This window comes from Piliocolobus tephrosceles, chromosome 6, assembly GCF_002776525.5.
Source record: "Piliocolobus tephrosceles isolate RC106 chromosome 6, ASM277652v3, whole genome shotgun sequence".
In the NCBI taxonomy this organism is placed as follows: domain Eukaryota; kingdom Metazoa; phylum Chordata; class Mammalia; order Primates; family Cercopithecidae; genus Piliocolobus; species Piliocolobus tephrosceles.
The window spans coordinates 94,489,437-94,512,801 of NC_045439.1; the positions used below are offsets into that span (position 1 = coordinate 94,489,437).

The 23,365-nt window shown below is 44.6% G+C and overlaps 1 protein-coding gene across 10 annotated transcripts in view; it reads left to right on the forward strand.

The window, feature by feature from the left end:
* Positions 1-6,557: 6,557 nt before the first annotated feature.
* Positions 6,558-23,365, forward strand: part of CPEB1 (cytoplasmic polyadenylation element binding protein 1) — a 101,095-nt gene continuing 84,287 nt past the window's right edge. For 3 of the 10 annotated variants that reach the window (XM_026448323.2, XM_026448324.2, XM_026448327.2), the window contains exon 1: positions 6,558-6,907. Coding sequence is in view for 2 of the 10 variants with exons in the window: in XM_026448319.2 (XP_026304104.1) it covers positions 7,475-7,489 (15 nt within the window). In the remaining 8 variants the exon portion in view is untranslated. Of the gene's footprint in view, positions 6,908-7,300; positions 7,490-7,736; positions 8,211-23,365 lie in introns of those variants that run through there. The other 7 variants (XM_026448319.2, XM_023187187.3, XM_026448322.2 and 4 more) reach the window with 5 other exon arrangements.

Here is a 23,365-nt window from a genome sequence, read left to right on the forward strand (position 1 = left end):
CAAGAGATGGATGGTGAATTGGTCCCTGGGAGTGTGGATCCCAGGTTGGGATATGGAAAATAAGGATTAAAAGTGGAGTACCCTCAAGGAAAAGAAGCAGCGTGTACCTTTTTGGGTCTTCTACTTGATGGTTCTGGTTTGATCCCAGTGTCTCTCCCTGCATCCCCAATTCCACGGTCTGTCTAGTAGAAGAAAGCACTTAGGGCTGAACTTTTTTATCCTGACCTTTGGGAACCCCCATTATTTTCCCTTTACCAATTGCCCCTTTACTGCAGAAGATGCTGTGGTGTCACTGAGGCTTTCCTTCCCTATGGCATCTGAAGAACAGAAAGAATGGTTCTCTCTGTCCAGGCCCCAAATACATTACACCCCTGGGTTTGGGAATTTTTTTTTTAAATCTTAAGTTTCAGTATTTAAATTTATGAATCTGTAAACTTATATAAATTATAAATTTATGAATATTTAAATATAATATTCCTACATAAAATTGTACAGATCACAAGTGTTCAACTTGATGCGTTTTCACAGACTGAATAAACCATGTAAACAGCATCCAGCAAGAAAAAGCGTGGTAGCTCATCTTCCTCATGCCTACTTCCAGTTTGGGGCAGTATTTCATTTTGCTGAGAGATTACAGAGCCCTGAAACAGTCTGACACCAAGCTCCAAGTGGCAGTGGGATTCCAGAAGGCCAACATGGACTTGTGTCCAGCAATACCAACACAGTGGCAGATGCTTCTCTTTGGGGATACTAGGGATGTGTTAATAACAGCCTCTGTGGGAGGGGCAGGGTATGTGGAAATAGGAGGGTTGTCTTGTTTTGGCTGCAAAGAATGTAAGGAAATAACTATGGGGGAAAAGAAATTCTTAAGAGCTTGGGTAGGGTGACCTTGATCTAATCTTGGAAGTGCTAAGACCCCAGCATCTGTACCTTCAGAGGGAAGTCAGGGAGGGAGAGGTGGGGTTGGTGTTTCTCATGGGTACCAAGGCAAGACCAAGACCCTGGACTCCTGACCCACACCAAGAAAAAAAAGTTGCATACTCTCAAGTAAATCTCTAACTGTCTCAATTTCCCCAGCTGCAAAACAAAGAGGATGGCCTCTCCATGTCTCTCGGCATCCACGAACCCATCACAGGCATCTCAGGACAACCAGCACTCACCTTCAACCTCCAAGATGCTCCCCAATGATCTTTGCTACCTGGTATCTGTATCCTTTTGTCATTCCCTTCCACATATTATCAGTGTTGGTGTATGTGAATAATAGGATACAAATGATGGTATGTCATTTCTGAGATTAGTTCATAAAATTCTTTGCACCTCCATCTGGGTTGGTCTCTTCCTCTCAAGCCAGCTACCATGTCTTGAGCAGGACTATGGAGAGGTCCACGTGACAAGGAACGGAGGCTTTTGCTGGCACCCACTTGAGTGAGCTTGGAAGCTGATCTTCCAGCCCAAGGCAAAGCTTCAAGTGACTGAAGTTCTGGCTGACATCATGACTGCAACCTCATGAGAGACTCTGAGCCAGAACCAGCCAGATAAGCCATTCTCTGATTCCTGACTCTCAGAAATTGTGCAAGATAATAAAGTATTTGCTGTTTTAAGCTGCTTAGCTTCAGGGGTAACTTAATAACAATAAATAAATAATACAATCCAGCCTTCCACCCATCTCCTATGTTGTTGGGAAAGGCTCCTCAGGGAGCCTGTATCCCTGACTCTGGCCTTCAGAGCACTCTGCTCCCACATTCAGTGTCTGAGTGGTATGCCTGAGTTGGCTTCTACTGGCTCATGAGGGCTGACTGTTATTACACATTCAGGAATTTGGTGAGCCAGATGATGTTGCACTGGCAATTTGAAACCAGCCATGGTGGGAGTTTTTGTGCCATGGAAAGAGGCAAATGCTACAAATCACTTCCCTCCCCCAGCCAACTGTCAAACATTTACCAGCACATCACTGCCCTTAATTATCCCCATCTCTGTCTCTTTAAAATATTATTATGTATTTCAAGTTTAAAGACTAACATAACCACCTATATACTAATCACCCAACTTAAGAACTGAAGCACTCATCAGTTCAGTGCTCATCAATTCAATGTCCCCAATACCCCTCATTTCATGACTGCTTCCTTTCCCACCTGAAGCAAATCATCATTCTGAATTTTCTGTTTGTCAATGCCATCCTTTTTTTTTTGTACTTTTACTATATATAGATGTGTTCCTAAACAATACATTGTACCATACTTTGTGATGGTGGTGGGTACTACACGTTTTCAAATTTTATATAAATGGCATCTTAAAGTATGTTTTCTCCTACATCCTGCTTTTTCACTCAATATTGTTTGTGAGTCATGTTGATGTGATCTGCTGTATTTCATTTCCTTTTACTTATATATAGAATTCCACTGTACGACTATATCATAATTTATTGATCCACTCTCCTGTTGGTGGGCATTTAAGGTTATTTTGTTTTGTTTTTGCAACTATTAACAAAACAGCTAGACATTTTTACTCATGCCTCTTAACATGTATGAAAGTTTCTCTAACATATTTTCCTAGGAATGGAATTGCTGGGTCTCATAAGAGTATACACTTTTTCAAGTTAACTAGAGAATCCAAATTGCTCACCAGAGTTGCTATACTTCACATCAAGAATATTTCTAGCAGCTTTATTCGTAACAGTCCCCAAACTGGAAAGAATTCAAATTCCAATCAATAGGAGAATGCAGAAATAAATTATCGTGTATCTATACAATGGAATACTACTTAGCAATACAAAGGAACAAACTACTCCTACATGCAGCAACATGGATGAATCTAACATGCATGTTGAAGAAACCAAAAATTATATGAAGTCTATAGCAGGTTAAACAAACCTGTAATGAAAAGCAGTAAAGATAATGGTACCTTGAGGAGGGAGGTATAAAGTGGGAAGGGGCAGGAAGGAACCCAGTGGGGGTTCTGGAGAGATTCTATGTCTCGATGTGGGTGGTGGTTACCCCAGTATACACTTAAGATTTGTGCACTCTGGCCAGGCACAGTGGCTCATGCCTGTAATCCCAGCACTTTGGGAGGCCAAGGCAGGCGGATCACGAGGTCAGGAGATCAAGACCATCCTGGCTAACATGGCAAAACCCCGGCTCTACTAAAAATACAAAAAATTAGCTGGGCATGGTGGTGGGTGCCTGTAGTCCCAGCTACTCGGGAGGCTAAGGCAGGAGAATGACGTGAACCTGGGAGGCAGAGCTTGCAGTGAGCCTGGGCAACAAAGCAAGACTCCATCTCAAAAAAAAAAAAAAAAAAAAAAAGATTTGTGCACACTATGCATTGCCTTCTCTCCATTAAAAGATGTGAAACATAAAAGCACACACCAAAGTAGCTGAACCAGTTTACACCCTCACTGGCAATGATCCTGCTACTGGGACAGTGAGACTTGATCATTTTTTCCATTTGAAAAGTGTGGCATGGCATCTGATAGCAGTTTCATGAGCATTTCCCTGGTTATTGATGAGGTGGGCATCTACTGATGTTTATTGGCCATTTGGATTTTCACTTGTGTCAACTGCCTATTCCCATCTTTTGCCCATTTTTCTATGGAGTTGTGTTTTTTCCTCATTGATTATAGAAGTTCTTATATAGTCTGGAAACTAGTTCTTTGTAAATACATGGATAGGAGATATCTTCTTCCAGTCTATGGCTTGTCTTTTCAAGCTTTAAACAGTATCTTTGGCCGGGTGGTTGCTCACGCCTAATCCCAGCACTTTGGGAGGCCGAGGAGGGTGGATCACAAGGTCAGGAGTTCGAGACCAGCCTGAGCAACATGGTGAAACCCTGTCTCTACTAAAAATACAAAAATTATCCAGGTGCAGTGGCAGGTGCCTGTAATCCCAGCTACTCTGGAGACTGAGGCAGAAGAATTGCTTGAGTCCAGGAGGCAGAGATTGCAGTGAGCCAAGATTGCACCACTGCACTCCAGCCTGGGTGACAGAGCAAGACTCTGTCTCAAAACAAACAAACTCTTTTAGTAAACCAAAGTTTTTAATTCCAGTGTGGTCAAATGTATTGTCTTCCTTTACATCCTGTGCTTATTGTTCCAAGTTTACAAATCCATCCAGAGGCTGAAGTAAGAAAAAAATTCTCCTATATTTTCTTCTAAAAAAAATTCTAAGTAAAGCTTTTCAGAACTGTATTTTTGACTTACTTTTGTGTAAGATGAAAGGTGGGGCCAATCCACTCTTGCTCTGTCACCCAGGATGGAGTGCAGTGGCGAGATCTCAGCTCACTGCAAGCTCCACCTCCCGGGTTCATGCCATTCTCCTGCCTCAACCTCCCGAGTAGCTGGGACTACAGGCGCCCACCACCATGCCTGGCTAATTTTTTGTATTTTTAGTAGAGACGGAGTTTCACTGTGTTAGCCAGGATGGCCTCAATTTCCTGACCTGGTGGTCTGCCCGCCTCAGCCTCCCAAAGTGCTAGGATTACAGGCATGAGCCACCGTGCCCCGCCCCAATCCACTCTTTTATCCCACTTAAAAGGAACTTGAGAAAACAAAAGAACATGGTTTCTTCTGTACAGAGCTTGGCAAAACTTGAGCAGAGACTGTGTGCGTCTACCTTGTGGTCTTCAGTTCCTAAGTGAATTCCTTTTCTTATCTTTTGCAACCAGGAAATTATTTCCTCCCATCAAACTTCTCTCTTCTTTTAGCTCTCTGCCTCCTGCAGAAGCACTGAACACCTGAGCATATAAAAAACTATAAGGTCTCTCCTGTCTTCTAGTACATATATTTAACATGTAGTCCAGCTAATTATAGTTGGACTTAAAATCAGTATTGTAAGTCTGGGGCTTGACTCCAGAGACAGTGCCAGGCATAGCTGGGCTCAAAGGCTGTTTGTTGACCGGGAGAATAGATAATGCTGCCTATTTGTTTCTGCTACTTCTGCCAGTGACCAGCTGTTGGGACTTGACCAAGTCATTTAATATATTCACCTCTGTCACTTTCCACACCCTGCCTTGTGGATTATGGTCACCTTCAGAGGGACTATTCTTCCTGTATGACCTGCAGGCCTAGCCAAGTCTGGACAGGGAGCAAGGACTCGCCTACACCTGAGGTCATGACTGCATTTGGTCAAAATTACCTCTTCTCTCAACATCTGCAGTCAGCTCTGGGGTCATTCACAGATAAGCACACACATAAGCGTGATGGAAGTTTTATTCTCACCTGGTTAAGACTTCAGGCTCTGAAACCAGAAGATTGCCTTGGTTTGAGTCCTTGCTCTGACACTTTTAGCTGGGAGTCTTTTGGCAAGTTACTTAACTTCTTTGAGCTTCAGTCTCATCTGCAAAATAAGGTAACATAGGAGAAGCACTTAGAACTTTCCCACGCACATAGTAATTGGTCAGTGAAGACAAGTTATTGTTACCTGCAACAGAAAATTTAGGAAGAGAGACTTTAGGCAGCAGAAATTTCTGTTCCAAGTCTCTTGATGCCTTTATTTTCTTATGGTTGAGAGTTTTGAAATATGAAAGGGCTTCCAGACACCCATTCCCTTGGGCACTATTCTGGGTTTCAGATTCTTATCTCGCTCAGCTTTTGGGTCAGAGAGGAGGAAAGGATGTCAGGGATCATAAACTGGCAGCCAGTGAGCTGCATGGGGCCCCTGGACATGCTGGGCTTGGCTCTTTTCATTGGAATTAATAACCAATATTAAAATTTACATTCAAGATTTCACTTAAAAAGTACTTCCAGCTTTTCTTGAAAGATTTAACTGGGCTGGGACCTCATCTCTACATGGTGCCCACCAGCTAACAGCCCTTTTGGGTATGCCTTGGGCCTTCAGTGCTGTCGCCCACCCTCACTTGGCTCCTGTGCTGTAGGCATCCGAGTGTGGCACCCTCTCAGAAGCAGCTGTCGTAAGCTGCTTACGGGCCAGGACAAGACTCAGGGGTAGGCTGCTCCTGGAGAAAGTATGGCTAAAGAGAGAGGGGTCCCAGCGAAGTTGCTCCTGCCTTGTTCCTGTAGTCATCACCCTTTCTGCCCATGACCTTAGCAACCCAAAGAAGCTCCTGTAAGTAGACCAGGTGGATGGCGACTGGCCAACTCCCACTGTCACTCACCCCTCTTGGACTTCTACTCTTACACTCACCACACTTCCCCCCTTAATCCTTCTGAAACACTAGACTATACCATCAGCTTCCTCTTTCTCCATCACCTCAGGCAGAAACTGACAGTTACCTGCCCCTCTCCCCTTAGCCATTAGATCAAGCCCAGGAAGACGGCAGCACCATCTTCCCTAAGTGCCAGGAAGGGACCGGAGCATAGTTAGTGCTTATTAAATAGTATCATGATAACATGACACACGTAAAACACCTAGCGATGCTCAATAAACTCTGGTCCCCTTCCTCCCGACTCCAGTCCCTTGTTTTCCCCCTTTTCTGTCCAACCTCGTCTGAGTCTCCAGTAACACCTTATAACAGACCTGACAACTGCCAACCCCTTTTACAATTCTCTAATAGTTTCCTGCTGTCTGCAGAATAAAAGCCCCTTACAAACCGGGCCCAGCCTTCCCTCCGGCGGTATCAGATCGCATCATCCTCAGTCCTGGTCAGAGGGAGCCGTTCCGTGCCGTCCTCCCTCTCTGCCTTTGCTTGGTCTCCCGCCTGGAATGCCATCTCCTCCTCTGCGCTTGCCTGAGGTTTCCGGTCCGCCCCTGCTCCAGGTGCCCCAGGACGACTGCCCTGGAGCCCTCGCCCTGTCCATAGCCCTATTTCTGTGAAACTTTCTATCGCGGTCTGTCGGGAGCGCCGGAAGCGGTTTCCCCGGAGAGCTCCGGTCCAAAGAGGATGTCTTTGGAACTTTCTGGAATGTCCTGACTCTCGCGGCCCCCTCTGCAGCGCACGGAGCAGTGGGTCTAAAGTGAGCGCGCCTCCTGGAGCCCAGGTGCTACGGTTCCGACCGAGGATGCAGGGCTGGCTCTCGCCCTGTAGGGATCCCTGGAATAGAAGGAGGGCGGACAGTAGGCTGTGCTGACGAAGCGATCGCCGCCGCTCGCAGGGGCTTGTAAATCGTTCCCTCTTTTGTCAGAGGGAAACTGAGGCCCAGGGCAGACAGTGCTCCGCTAGGGGTTACTTAGGTGAGTGGCGCGCTCAGGCTTCGGCCTCTGGCCCCCCAGGGCATGGCTGTGGCCAGTAGCGGCGGCGGTCCCCGCCGGGTTCCGGGTGGGCGGCGGAGCCCTCCTTGGCCCGGCCTGCTGGGAGGGGCGGGGCGCGAGGGGGCGGAGGCGAGGGCTCGGGCGGGGCAGACACAGGTGCTCCGCATCCGGCCGGGGGGCGGCTCCGAGGAGCGGCTCGGAGGAGCTTCATAAGCTGCCGGGGTGTTGGGCTGCGCGCTGCTCGCTGCAAAAATAGTGCCCACGTGCGTGCGCGTCTCTCGCCCGCCGGCTGGCCTGCCAGCCCGTCAGCCCCTCAGGGCCACACCGGCCCCATGGCGTTCCCACTGGTAAGAGCCGCCCGCCGCTCGCCTGGGCGGGGCCGCGTCCCGGCCGCACTAGCTAACGGTCCGCGCGCAGCCGGGTCCGGCGCAGCGGTACACCCATCCCCCGCCCCGTGCGCGCGAGTCCCGGGCGGGGCGCGGTCACGTGCCCGCGGGCGTGGGGCCTCGTGGAGGGGTGGAGGGCGAGGGGGGCAGGGAGCCTCCTCGTGACTCAGGGCCTTTGGGCTTAAAGGCGCCGCAGCCCTGCGGGGGTGGCCGGTGGGGCCTCCGAACCGCACTGCGGCCTCCGGGCGGTCTCGAGCGTTATGTCCAGACGGGAGCTGACCGGACATAAAGGAGCACCGGCGTCCGGAACGTTTCTTTCTCACACTGCCGTCGCACTGGAGACCCGAAGCCGGGGACGCTGGAAGCTCACCCCCCTCTGCGAGTCTCTTTCGCACCCGGCGCGCGGTGGGGGGGCCCGGGCGAGACGGGGCGGGGCTACTGACTACGTAGACTCGGTGTTCCGTGGGTAGCCCCACGACGGCGGCGGTCTGGGCCCCTTTAAGGTGTAGGGATCGAGCCCCTCGTGCGGCTTCCCAATCCCGGGCAGGTCACGTGGCTTCACACCTTCGCTTGGCGCAGGAGAGGTAGTCCTGGGGGCGGGGCTGACCAGGTAGTGTGGCGCGAGGGCGGAAGACTGGCGGGGCTTCGAGCCCGGGAGACCCGTGGGGCTGGCGGCTTTGAGGTGGGTCCTGGGGCATGGGCAGGAGAGGGGTAGTGTTGCAGGCCGCGGAGCTGGCACAGGCGGGGAGCGACCAGAGCCCGCTCTGGGCTGTGCTGTCCGGACCCTCAGCCTGGCGAGTGGGTGCATGTGGCCTCGCGTTCTGGTCATTCTCCTCAGTACCGGACGAGGTCAGGTGCCCAGACTCAGGGGCGGCCTCAGGTTTGGCGGAGCAGCGGCTGGGGCCCTGGACGGGTCGCTTCCCCGATGACGAGCTGGTTGGGCAGGCCTGTGCCCGCCTGGAGTCATCCGGGAGTGGGGGTACTCACCCACAAAGGGGCCCTCACCTTGGGGTGCCCCACCCGGCGTCATTCCCCGGAGCTTTTTCATCTCTCGTGGGTTCCTCATGGCTTGAGACTACGGAGGCTTTGCTGCCTCATTCCTGGGGGACCCAGGGAGGCCAAAAGGCCCTGTGAGCGGCGCCGCGCTGACCCCGTGACCGAGAAAAGCCAGGCGGACCCTTGGGCTCTGGGGTACCTTCGTGGGCGCGCGCTTATTTTTCGGGGGCATTTTGCTTCCTGCAGCCCTGGTCCCTTGCACCGTGCTCTCAGCTGGGGTTCCTTCCATGGGGAAGAGAGTCGGGAGCCGAATTCGCTCTTAGAAGCCGGGGTGCCTCCCGCCAGGCCCTCCTCCCCCGCCCCGCGCCTGCAGCCCCGGCCCTGACTGATGCCGCATTTCTCTGGCAACCGCTTCCCTTGGTCTCCCTGGCTACCGCCCTGCTTCCCCGCGCTCTCTCCTGGCACCTGAGTCCACTACTGGGCTGTGTCGTTGGTGGGGAAGAGGGACAAGTGGGTGGGGTTCCTATCCTGGAAGGCACAAGTGCACTGCCCGCCTCTTGCCTGCCCCTCAGGTGACGGTGCGGTCCCTTGCCAGCCGTAAGAGTGTCTGCTAAGGACAGTTTGCACCCTGAAGCTCATGTTCCCTTTGAGTGTAGGGACACATGCTGGGTTAAAAAATAAAAATTTATTCGAACAGGACCCAACCTTGGAAACCTCAAGTCGGTGATTGTTTTCCTGGTTGTTTTTTTTTTTTTTTTTTTTTTTTTTTTTTTTTTTGCATAGTTAGAAAAGCTTGTGGAACTCGTTGGGGCTATTGGCTGTAGGAAAACCCTGGGGACGGTGTTTTGGGGACTCATCATTGGTCTTTTATTTGTCCTCATTGAGCACATGGAACTTGTGGCCGAACTGTATTCCCAGAGCACCTTGCTGTAGAGTTTGGTTTATTTATTTATTTATTTATGAGACGGAGTCTTCCCCTGTCACCCAGACTGGAATGCAGTGGTATGATCTCGGCTCACTGCAACCTCCGCCTCCCGCGTTCAAGCGATTCTCCTGCCTCAGCCTCCTGTGTGGCTGGGATTACAAGCACGCGCCACCATGCCCGGCTAATTTTTGATTTTTTAGTGGAGACAGGGTTTCACCATGTTGGTCAGGCTGGTCTCGACCTGCTGACCTCGTGATCCGCCCGCCTCAGCCTCTGAAATTGCTGGGATTACAGGTGTGAGCCACATCGCCTGGCCCAGTTTCGCTTTTTTAAATTTTTTTGTCACGGCGATTTAAACTTCGGGTGGCCTGGCAGTGCCTGCTCAGTTTATAGAAGTAGAATTTGGAAGTTGACTACTCCGTATGTAAGTCAACATTTGTGATAAAAAAGTATGGCTGGGCGCCATGACTCAGGCCTGTAATCCCAGCAGTTTGGGAGGCCGAGGCGTGCAGATCACCTGAGGTCAGGAGTTCAAGACCAGCCTGGCCAAAAAGGTGAAATCCCGTCTCTCCTAAAAATACAAAAATTAGCCGGGCGTGGTGGTGGGCGCCTGTAATTCAAGCTGCTCAGGAGGCTGAGGCAGGAGAATCGCTTAAACCCAGGAAGTGGAGTTGCAGTGAACCACTGCACTCCAGCCTGGGCGACAGATCGAGACTCCGTCTCAAAAAAAAAAAACAAAACAAAACTTTGCTTCCCCACTCTGAAGGGTTTGTCTTGTAAACAACTCTATGGTCTAGGCTCCCATGTGTGGGAGGGAGGTTGTGCTAGCCTGTGCAGCACATCAGAGGTTGAAGAGCTGATGCTTGTGGTGAATGATCATGGAAACATTTGCAGTTTGGGTTAAGCCATAGGCGTTTGATACAGGAATGGTTCTGTGGGCTTATTCTTTCACTGTAGTGCACAAACCAGTGCCCATGAAGCAAAAAGTGGAGGAGGAAGATAAAATAGTAAGACTCCAGGCTCAGCACCAAACTTAACTAGTGAGCTAATGATAATAGCTGCCTTAATAAGCATTTTCACTGAGCACAACTATTAATTTTACTCTTAGTCTTTAAAATGGGTTGCAAACTCAAACCCTACAGGGGCCAGAGGTAACATAAATGAGCAAAGGAGGAGGAAGAAAAAGTAATGGCTTCTGAACTGCAGAGTATATGCCTCTCTGAATGGAGCAGCCGCTAGCTGATTGTTGCCCAGCAAAACTGTGGGCCCAGAGTTGGTGGATCTTTGACTTGCTTCTAAACTGGTTATCTCTATTTTGATGAATCTCCTGACTTTTAAATGTAGCATTAAAAAAATTTTAAATACTATGGACCAAATGTAGCAAGTCTTTAATGTTGGATTCAACCTGAAGGCTAGTTTGGAATCTGTCTTAAAACATCCCTTTTGGATTTCCCCACTATTTTGCAGAAAAGGAAACAAGCTTAGAAATCAAGTCACAAGGCTGTGAAGTGATGGAATTGAGTGTGAACCTAGGTCTTTCTGGTGCCATAGTGCAGCGTATTATGTGTATTCTGTTATGTCAGAGGATCAAGGGGTTATTGGTGGCATACATTGTAGAAAAAAGGTAGTGGTCTGGGAGCTGGTCACATTTATAGGCAAAGTGAACCTTAACTGCATTGGCAGGAATCCCAGTTGCTGTAGAAGTCAGTGTGGGTCTTCTGAGTGTTAGTACAGCAGTGCTGATGTCAGAAGGAATGTGCTGTGTCTATCATTCCACAATGTATGTCAGAGCAGTTAGCTGATCCTGAGAGCCGGAGGTCTGGAGATGCAGGCTCCTCCCACTATGGGGGTGACCCTCCCAACCCTCTGCACAAAAGACTCCTTTTTTTAGGACAGTTAAAATTTCAGTAACTTTTCCTGTCTGAGGCAAGGCAAATTTGAAATTACATAATTGTTTTAAGACCCGTGAAAGTAAAATGGAGCTTACTAAATCTCACTTTGTCTGTCTTAGCTAAGATTCCCGTAATGCTGTCTCTCAGATTTCCAGGAAGAATTAATAAAGGTTAAAACATTTTTTAAATGTAGTATGTGGTAAAATCATCTGAGATAAGCTCCCAGGGCATAAAATAGCCCTGCCCCAGAAACGAGGGACTGGGGTTTCAATTCTGGATAAAACTTAAAGAGTCCCAGCATTGTACGCAACCAAACTTACAGATGTAAAGGGTATGTATTTTTTTTTCTATATTGCATTTCCAAGAATTTTTTTTTTTTTTTTTTTTTTTTTTGAGATGGAGACTCACTCTGTCGCCCAGGCTGGAGTGCAGTGGCGCGATCTTGGCTCACTGCAAGCTCCACCTCTGGGGTTCAAGCAATTTTTCTGCCTCAGCCTCCCAAGTAACTGGGACTACAGGCACGCACCACCATGCCCGGCTAATTTTTGTATTTTTGGTAGAGGTGGGGTTTCAACATATTGGCCAGGCTGGTCTCCAACTCCTGACCTTGTGATCTGCCCACCTCGGCCTCCCAAAGTGCTGGGATTACAGGTGTGAGCCACCGTGACTGGCTGCATTCTCAAGGATTTAAAGGAGTAAAAAGCATATTCAGAGCTTCTGCCAAAGAATTTTTTTCTGTGAGAATGCAAGCTAGATAGCTTTTTTTCTGTGAGACGCAAGCTAGATAGCTTTTTTTCTGTGAGACACAAGCTAGATAGCTTTCTTACCTGTGTCCTGGAAAGTTTTTGGAAAGATGAAAACTTTAAAATGTTACCTGCTTCTAGCTGCTTCTTAGCAACCTTTACCAGCAAAGCACTCAGCTATGAGTTCAGTGTTTATGGATTTGGGGGTGTGGAGTGTATTGGGGAGGGGAAGGGTGAGGTGACTAAAGTAGCTTTCTGCTGGTATTATTTTTGCATTTATAATGTTAGGTGTTGTTTGTGCAAACTTTCTCATTCATTGGTTTCAGGTCCCTTAGCTAAATGATTATTTTCTAAAGTTATGTTTATTTTAAGGGAAAATTAGAGTATTTGTACTTCTGTCTTACAGTTTGAGAAAGAAATGCACACCAAACCTAAATATTAATATTTAGACTGTTGTCTTTAGTAGCTAGTGGTGGAGGCAGTAAAAGAATCATGGGATCAAATAACAAATTATTTTTTCTGCTATGGAGAAGTTGTGCTAATCTTACCCTGTTCTGCAAATCTGCTTTTCCTAGGCAGTATATAAACTGTACTGGCTCTGGGGAGAATTTGCCAGAAAGCCCCTGAGGCTAAAGGGTTGGAAGGAGTTTGCACCTAGAGGTTATGGTAAGGGAGGTTATGTAAAGAATTTTGCTTCTCTTTTTTGAATTAAGACCAAGAAGCACTGATTGCACCGTTTACTGTTTCTTAAGCCTTTTAAGATTTTATTATTAAGATTGTTTTTGAGACAAGGTCTTACTCTGTCACCCAGGCCGGCAGTCAGTGGTGCAATCACAGTTTACTGCAGCCTCAAAGCTCCCTGGCTCAAGGGATCCTTCAGCCTCAGCCTCCCAAGTAGCTGGGTCTAGAGTCATTCAACATGCTTGGCTACGTTTAAAAATTTTTTTCTTCGAGATGGGGTTTCACTATGTTGTCCAGGCTCATCCTGGGCTCAAGCCATCCTCCTGCCTCCACCTCCCAGAGTGTTGGGATTACAGGTATGAGCCACCATGCAGGCTCTTAAAGTCTTTTGGTCACTATGAACTTCGCTTCCTTTGCACCCAACATTGCAGTTTTGGAAATGCCCTTAGCTTTTTCCTGCATTGTTGCAGCCTGTTTTTTAGTTAAACCTGCTTATGAGAGTGTCTCATCTTCTGTGAGCACAGATTCCGTAGACTGAAAGTTTTTATGTTGAAGATAGGACCCACCCCAACAGTGCATTTCTCAGTTATAGTAAACTAGCTGAAAAAGAAGGAAGTAAAATGTGCATGATGTATGTAATATTTCATATTTTCATAGGAAAATTGTCTGACTTGCTGTTAAAAGTTAGTATCCAAATTTCAGAGTGCTAAATTCACATTGTAGATGTAATTTCCAATGAATTTTGTTAGGTGTCATTTTAAAGCCCAAAGTTAGGGATTATTTTGCCACCCTAATATATAATGTGGTTTTGATTAACTTGGACCTGGGAGGATTCCTGACTGAATGGGGTTGAGCTTTACTTTCAATAGTTGAGGAGAACACTTAGGCGTGGATAACCTTTGAATTTTATTTTATTTTATTTTTTTGTATTCCTGAATGGTGGAACAGTCCTTTTAAATTATAGTGAGTTAACACTCTTTGTTTTGATTTAAGGCATTGGTGATGAGTTCCCCTGAGGTAACAGGAGAATCCCCAGAGGGCAGGTCTAAAGGTTGGTTTGTATGCTAAAAATGGGTCATAGTTGCAAGTAGCTATTGATTCTGGGAGTAACTTGACTAATAGTGTTACTGGTTTCTTTATTCTTGGCCAGCATAATATGCTGCTTTATGTGCCATTCTGACAGATTTAGCCCCACTGCCTACAATCCCCTTTGATAAAAGTGTGGGGGTAGCTCTCCTCTGTTGGAAGAGAACAGTTACTTTGAAGGGCAGGTTGGATTTTTGTGTCTTTTTACAGAACACTTAATCTCTTACTACTTAACACCTGTGCTCTCTGCATTCTGGCTTTGTGCTCCTGGGTTCTGGCCCTTCCACCATCTGTCTGTCTCCCGTGTGTCTGCACTTTCTCCTGAGGCTTTTTGTTTTTGTTTTTTTTTTCAGCTGTAATCTTGGAATTGTTTTGAAACTCAAAACGTGTTAGAGACCTGTCTCCTACATATAACTTAGAGTTGACACCAAAGCCAGATTATAATCTCTGACATCCTCTTTTCATGGACTAGGAGAATTAAGTTTAGAATGAAAAGGGATTACCCTAATTTTATACTGTGAGCAGGGAATAAAGACAGAACTGGAACCCAGGTTTTCTCATTTCTACACTAGTACTTTTTCTAAAATTCATACACTCTCACCTCTGCTGCTCTCTTATTGTACTTAAAATGTCCATTTGGTTTGTAAGACTCTAACTTCCTTTTTATTTTCTTCTTATCTGATCAATCTTGTCTTGTCTTGGTGCTTGCAGGTTTCCTTTTCTCCCCAAATGCCATGTTCTTCACAGTTCAACCCTGTTGGATCATTCCTGTCTCCTTATATATACAGGAGGCCCATGTGTTCTATAGAAGCAAGCACCAGTTGTCTGTTGTGTGCCCAAGTTTTAGATTGAGTTCTTTAGCCTTGGTTGTTCTGAAGACTTATACTTGTGATTGGACTACGGAATGCATGTGTCTGAGGTATGTTAAACCCAGAAGATAAAAAAACAGAACCAGTTTCTTCCTTTTCCTCATCAGAAATAACATCAGAACTAGGCAGGTAAAAGATTTAAAGGTTATTGCCAAAACAGGCATAGTGTGTAGGGGGTGGGAAAGACATTCTAGGCGAAAGGAATAACATGTGTAAGGACAAGGAGATATGAAACAGGGCTGTTTTTAGGCAACTAGAAGTACAATATTGCTAGAATTTTAAGCACAAGGGATACTAGCCTATGACCTAGTAATCCACTTGTGTTCCTATATGCAAGAGAAATGAGTACATATGATTATAAAAAGGCATGCACAAGAATATTCACAGCAGTTTTATTCATAATATTCAAAATCTGAAGAAAAGACAAGCTGGTTGTGGCGCCTGTAGAACCAGCTACTGGGGAGGCTGAGGCAGGAGAATCCTTTGAGCCTAGGAGTTCAAGACGGATCTGGACCACATATCCAGACCCTGTCCCTAAAAGTAGGACAAAACAATAAACGCCTGTTATGTTGGGTCCCCCAAGACAGTGCCCAAATTAGATGATTGACTAGGAAGATTCACAGGATTCAGCGTATAGTGGTACTCATAGCTAAGCTTACAGCTAAAGGACACAGAGAAAAACCATCAAAGGGAAAAGGCACCTGGGGTGAAGTCTGGTACAAGCTTCCAATGTTCCTTTTCCGGGAGAGTTAAACAGGACATAGTTTAATTAATTCCCCACAACTGACAACATATATAAAATGTCGCCAGCCAGAATAGCTTGTTAGAATCTGGGCACCCAGAGAGAGAGAGAGAGAGAGTGTGCGCGTGCGTGTGTGTCTGAGGAATGGTTAAATAGGTAGCCTCTGCCTGAAATGTACCAAAATTGCAGACTCCGGGAGGAAAGCCCATGTTCAGCATAAACCATATTGTTTGTTCATTTTGGGTATAGTAAGTCACTCAGTTCTGGGAATGGTGGGAACTCAAAATTTTAAGTTCCCAGATGGTAGCTAAAAGACACCAGTCAGACCTGTTATTTTAAATCTTTTCTGTACACCCTTGAGGAGGAATATGGATAAATATATATATCCACATCTATTAATATGTAGTACTGCACAGTAATAAAAACCACTGTTCTATGCTTCAATGTGTAGACATGTCAGATACTAAGTTAAGTGGGGGAAGAAAGACCTAAAAGAATACCTACATGATTGCATTTATAAGAGGTTCAAAAATAGGCAAAACTAATTGGTAACAACAGAAGCCTGAATAGTAAACTCTTTGGGGATAGTGTGGGAAAGGGCACAGGGGAACCTTATATAGAGTGTTGGAAATGTTCTTTATCTTGCTATGTGTGGTGGTTGCTCCGGTGTATACAGATAAGTGAATCTTAATCAAGATACATACTCATAACTAGTGCCCTTTTATTGAGAGAGAACACAACAGAGTAAAGTAGGAATAGACTAGGAGGGTTCTAACTTGGCCACTAAGCTGAAGCCAGACCATGAAGGGTTTTATATGCTATTGATAAGGAACTTGGCCTTTACTCTGAGGAAGCAGTTCTCCAAGCTAGGTCTGTGCCTGCCTAGTGGTCACCAAAACCCTTTAAGAAGCCACAAAGTCAGAAGTATTTTTATAATTCTAAGACATGGCTGATTTCTCCTCCCCCACCCCACTGTGTTGACATTTGTACCGATAGTGCAAAAGCAATGGGGGTGGTAAAACAGCTGGCACTTAGCAGGAATCAGGGCAATGTCATTAAACTGTGGTAGCAGCCATTGTATTTTTCATGCTACACATTCCCAGAAAAGCCGGTGTCACTTGCACATGTCCTTGAGGAAGCAGTAAAATTAATTTCTTTAAATCTCAGCCCTTGAATATGTGCCTTTAATATTCTGTGTGACAAATGAGAAGTCAGTATAAAGTACTTTTACTTATCCAAGTATGGTGATTATCTCAAGGAAAAGTGTTTATGTGACGGAGTTTCAAGAATAAGCCTCTTTTTTTTCCTTGGAACACCTTTTTATCTTTACCAGAAGAACAACTAACAAATTATGGTTATTGAACTTTGGGTATTTGGCACACATTTTCTTGAAAATGAACAAAGTAATCCAGTCACTTCATAAGAAATACCTCGCTATATTTGTTGCCACTGATACAATTTGAGCACTAAAGGAAAAAAAAAAAAAGAATTTTGGAAGACCTTTATCTGCCACCACATGAGCTTGACACTTGCCCCAATACTTAAAGACCCCTGATGAGATTGGTGGTACTATTTGCTACTAACTAGTGTGTCAACATCTGTTATATTTGCATAATCCAGGCAGTATTTGTCAGATGACTAACATGATAGAAAATCAGATAGGAGTAAAAGATCCATCCAAAATGCAAGATTGACCCATGTGTTTTAATGTAACAGCATATGAAGAGTACATATGGTTTCAGATTCCGTATTGTAACTAATCTTTAAGAAGTTACCATTTGTTGAGAATTTGGTATAGTATTAATAGCCACAGTTGTCTGAAAATGGTATTAAAATACTCCTTTTTCCAACTACGTATCTGTGTGAGGCTGGATTTTCTTCATATACTTCAACCAGAATAACACATGACAACAAATTAAATACAGAAACAGACCAGAAAATCCCGCTATCTTATATTAAACCAGATAGTAAAGAGATTTGCAAAAATGTCAATGCCACTCCGTAAATTTTTTTTTTTTGTCTTGGAAAATCATTGTGTTAATATGTAATAGGTTTTTTTAATGATTAATAAATCTACCCCTTTTCTATTTCTAATGGGTGCATATTGATATGACCTACTTACACAAAAAGCTCTTGAGTAATTAAAATTGAAAGTACTTAAAATTACCTCAGTAATTTTTAAGAGTATAAAGGAGTCCTGAGACCAACATGGTTGTGGACCACTGCCCTCTGGAGTAGGTGATTAGATTTGTACTTTCCAAAGATCCTGTAAGAATATCCAGGTAGGAATGAAGACCTCTTAAAAGACTCAGGAAATGTCCATAGGATTTGATAAGGCACAGTGAACTTGGTTTGAAAAGAAGGTGTTTCAGAATGGCATGTGTGGAAAGGGAGAGAAGCATCTGATGCTTGCCTTCAAGGATTAAAGAGATGAGTAAAGGCAGTAGAGATGGGGTACTCTATATGGAAGGCTGATGGGGATGCTAGGGAAAGACAGGCTGGCTACTAGAGAAAAGAGCAGGGTTAAGAAAAGTTCTAAACATGGGAGAGAGCTGATCATGTTTACAAAGGTGTGAGAGGTGTGGCAGGGATAACTGACCAAGAAGCCCTGAGGGTATGAGAAAAAATGAACTCCAAATTTGCTCTTTAAATAAGAAGAAGGATACCCTGTCAGTAAGTGCAGAAAAAGGATAGTAGTGGAAGCTGTGTCAGATTGGCGAGGGCAAGAGTAGGGTCATGTAGACCAACTGTCCAGAGCCTTTAGTTTCTTTTCTTCCTCAGGAGAATTTATGAGACTGTCATTCTCACGTTGCAAAGAAAAAGACCTGCTTAGAGAAATTGAAAATATTGGTCAAAGTTCCCCCAATTAATGGAGCACTGGGGCTTAAATCAGAATCCCAGACTCCCAAGTTCCCTCTTTCTTCTGCATCAAGGCAGCCTGAGAAGCTTTATACGGAGAGGTAATGGAGACCAGGTCCAAGAACAACTCTGAGACAACTCTGGAGCCTTTGTGTTTTTATTGATGGGGAATTGTCTGTGGTCCAAACCTAAAACCCCAAATCCCAAAATGACTTTAGTGGCTGAGAATTTTGACAGGGAGAAGAGGTAGAATTGATGAATATTTATGTTGATGTATCTAAAAGCTTAAGAAAGGAGTCATTACCATTTATGAAGGTTATGAGTGAGGTGGTAAAAATACCTGTGACAGGAGTGTGATACGGTTCTGCCTTTCATGTGGTAACTATTGAGTGCTTGCAAATGCAGCAGATACTATGCTGGGCACTACTGAGATATAGGTTGTGAAGGACCTTTATAGTTGATCAAATTGGTGAGCTAACAGTCCATACAGTTAGCAGTGTGACAGATAAGTGATGAGAGTTACAATTATAGTGACCATGTGCTTTCAATATTCTTGAGCTGTTTTGGTATGAAATGTTCTCTAGTGTTCTCATAAACCTGTCCTGGAAATTGTAGTATTTCCTCTTCCAGACTGAGTTAAGGGAGCAAAAAGAATGTTGGACAATAGATATACCCTGTGAAAACTGAAGAATAACCAGAGATGGAAAGGGAGAGCCAGGAGAAAGTGATTCCTGACTTCAATGGAGAATAGCTGAAGGGTCAGATCCTACAAAAATGCAGAGTAAGATATACTGGAAGTATCAGTTGTGTTTGGCAGCTCTGAAGTCATTAATCTGGGAGCTGTTGTTTAGTGTCTTTTTGGGGAAGGGGGGAGATTAGTGCTGGCAGGACATTGTAGATTGAGAGGACGAACAGGAGGTTAAATAAAGATCACATTTTCGAGAAGCTTGATAGTGTAGCAGAAGAAAGATGGCAGTGAATTGGGAGGATATTTTAAATCAAGGAAGGTATGGTGGTTTTTTAAGGTGAAAGAGTCTTGAACGTACTGACAAACTGAAGGAGCCAGTGGAGAAGAGAGGAAAGTCAGGTGATGCAGGGAGAGGAGATCTTGTATCTGTTGATGGATTCATCTTTCTGATAGAGGAAGAAGGTTAGGACCTGTAGCTTTATCTTGTTTATTCCTGGTAAGCCTTCCTGTCCAGCCCTGTTGGACCACTTTGTTTTCTTGAATTTACTGTGTTCTGTATCCTCTCTGTGCTTGTTCTCTGTGTGTTAATGCTCTTTCTCATGCCTGCTTATTGAAATTCTGCATTTTCATTATTCTCTGGCCAAAACGCCTGAATTGTGAAACCATTTTAGACACCCTGATTTATTCCTCTCTTCTGTAGCATTTTGTGCTTGATCTCTACTTACCTAACTAGATTTGGTTCTTTTTCCTACCTAAATAATTATCCTGAGGGCAGGGAGTATGTGTGTGTGTGTATATATATATATATATATATCTGTAACCTCAACATCTAACCTAGTGGGTTGTCAGTATTTATGAAATAATATTAGGTTGAACTATGTGAAATTGCCATTTTATTGGTTGAAAAAGGTAAAATACTGACAGTTTCATATGACCAATCTGATAAATTTTTATTCCTGACATTGCATAGAAGACTTGAGGTAGGACCAAGGAGAAGGTTAAACACAGAGAAACATCTCTCAGCAAACTATAGAGTAATTAAAGTAGAGCCAAAAACTTGGCTTTGAGTGAGCTAGTGACTAAAGCAAATAGAGAAATTTGGCTAGAAGACTTATTTTCTTCCATGAGGAAAATGTATTCTTCATGAGAATCTTTAGCATGTCCTAATCTGTGGTCTGAATGACATTTTTCTAAATGAGTGTTCATATAAGGGCTCTTCAAAATTGTAATAAAGAATATGCCCAAAATCCTGAGTATCCATTCTATAGAAATTTTGTTTAGCTTTATTGTTAGTATAAAACTAAAGGCAGGCCGGGCATGTGGCTCATGCCTGTAATCCCAGCACTTTGGGAGGCTGAGGCAAACATGGCGAAACCCCATCTCCACTAAAAATATAAAAAATTAGCCAGGTGTGGTGGCACGTGCCTGTAGTCCCAGCTACTCGTTAGGAGTAGGCACGAGAATTGCTTGAACCCAGGAGGCGGAGGTTGCGGTGAGCTGAAATTGTACCACTGCACTCCTGGGCAACAGAGTGAGACTCCGTTTCAAAAATAAAAATAGGAAAAAAAAAAAAAAGGCAAATTGCCAGAGTACATCTCAGCAGAACCAGTTATTTGGGGCATCTAAGTATATTGCTTTCTGCTACTCTGGCTTAATTTAAAAACAAAGTCTAAATGTTCAAGACCAATGCATTTAAAAAACATCTGATTAAATGGAGAAAAAAATGTTTCAGAAAAACATTTTCGTGTAAACACATTTTTTGTCAGGAGGATTACTACACTCCGATCCATTTGACCCCAGTTTTAGAACTTTCTCTGGAGGACTGAGTAAACCTTGGGCCCTTCAAGCAGTCTTCTATAAATTTCTCAACTAGCTGTTAATCCATTGTACATGATTAATAGTAATAGTCTTGAAGGATCTTCAGCATTGGTATTATGTTGTCAATTAAAGGCAAACTGAATAAAAATCAACCCAGAGGTGGTAGTTGGCATTCATTTACGACAGATGAGTATCCCCAAATCAAGATTTTGAGCTGCCAGAATGGGCATCCTATCACAGTGCTGGGTCTGGGGAGTATGATATTTAAAGGCAGGGCCAAGGTTTCCAATTTTTTTTTTTTTTGAGATGGAGTCTTGCTCTGTCACCCAGGCTGGAGTGCAGTGGTCGGATCTCAGCTCACTGCAAGCTCCGCCTCCCGGGTTTATGCCATTCTCCTGCCTCAGCCTCCCGGGTAGCTGGGACTACAGGCGCCCGCCACCTCGCCCAGCTAGTTTTTTGTACTTTTTTAGTAGAAACGGGGTTTCACCATGTTAGCCAGGCTGGTCTCAATCTCCTGACCTCGTGATCCGCCCGTCTCAGCCTCCCAAAGTGCTGGGATTACAGGCTTGAGCCACCCCGCCCAGCCAAGGTTTCCAAATTAATTGTACATTTCTTCTATACAAATAAGTATAAAATTTGGGGATCTTATTCTTTAACAAACATGCCTACCTAATGTGGGTTCAGATTTTTAAAGAAAAGGTTATGAGTGATACTTCCGAACCACAGATGGAAAAAAAAAAACCCCAGTTATATGCTAAAACAAGTAAGCTTCTTGATGAACTTGGCTAGGACGAATAAGTTGAAACCATACCTCTGAGTAACAGGTATATAATTTAATAACATGTGGAATTGGACATCTGACACTAATAAGGTATTTATTGAGCGTATCCATGTACTTTATGTATTTCTGACTACTACAAAGTCTGCAAAGTAGGTTTTTTTTTTTTTTTTTAAACCTTTAGGTAACCAAGGCTCAGAGTGATACCTAAGTGGTAGACCTGGTGTTTGTATTCCAAAGCCTGTGTTCTTTCTGCCTTTCGAAACAATGATTCCCAGTTTTAAGGAGGAGGAGGAGGATTTTCCTTTATGGAGGAGGGGAATGCTTTTCTTCAGACTATCTCCCTCACCTTTGTTGTCCTAGTTGATAATCATGGCTGTAGGAAAACAGTTTCATGATAGGAGTGTCAGCTCTTACCTGTTGGAGAGGAGAAAATTGAGGCCTGATCTAAAATAACTTGTATTAGGGCCAGGTGCTGTGGCTCATGCCTGTAATCCCAGGGCTTTGGGAGGCTGAGGTGGGCAGATCACCTGAGGTCAGGAGTTTGAGACTAGCCTGGCCAATACGGTGAAATCCCCTGTCTCTACCAAAAGTACAAGAATTAACCAGCTGTGGTGGCACACGCCTGTAATCTCAGCTACTCAGGAAGCTGAGGTGGGAGAATCACTTGAACCCGGGAGGCGGAGGTTGCAGAGAGCTGAGATGGAACCATTGTGCTCCAGCGTGGGTGACAAGAGCAAAACTCCATCTCAAATAACATAAAATAACTTGTATTAGGTGAGTTTCCTCAAAAGCCATTCTTTCTAACAATAGGTAGATAGGTAGAACTAGTTTTATCTTGAGGGTATTCGTGTCTATATCATCAGCATTAAACAAAGAATTGTTTTTAAATTTTTTAATTAAACAATTGTTTTTCTTTTACAGCATTGCCAAGTAATTCTTCCTGTTGACTCCTGGTTTTCGGTAGTATTAAAGTTTGCCCTCAATGATATTAAGTCTCTGATTTATCTAAAAGCCTTCTTTCCTGTTAACAGTAAAAGACCAACAAGACCAACTAAAGGTCAAAAAAAGCTACAAATGACCTCACTTTATGGCAAAATATGGTAAAAATAAGGGTAGGAACTGTCAGGCAATAGTAGAATAACCAAGAGAAAAACATTTTTTCTCATGGTAAAACACTGGTCTGAATGCAGATCTATACATTGATGAAAGTTCAGATAGACCACACAAAGTAAATGGGTCTGTGAGTATGGGGTGGATAGTAGGTTTCTGTTTTGAAATGAGGAACTGTGAATTCATTTAACTGGACAATTTAAAAGGATCAGTATTGGCTAGGTGTGGTAGCTCATGCCTGTAATCCCAGCATTTGGGATTTGAGAGGCTGAGGCAGGAGCAACACTTGAGCCCGGGAATTCAAGACCAGCCTGGGCAACATAGCGAGACCTTTTCTCTGAGGGGGGAAAAATAGCTGGGCATGGTGGCGCATGTCTGTAGTCCAGCTACTTGGGAGGCTGAGGCAGGAGGATTGCTCGAGCCCTGGAGTTCAAGGCTGCAGTGAGCTATGATTGCAGCACTGTGCTCCAACCTGGGGGACAGACCAAGACGCTATCTCTTAAAAAATGTGTGTGTGTGTGTGTGTGGTGTGTGTGTAAATATATACAATACACATGTCGAGCAGCCCTAATCTGAAATGCTCCAAAATCTGAAACTTTTGGAACACCGACATGTCACAAGTAGAAATAACACACCTGAATTCATGA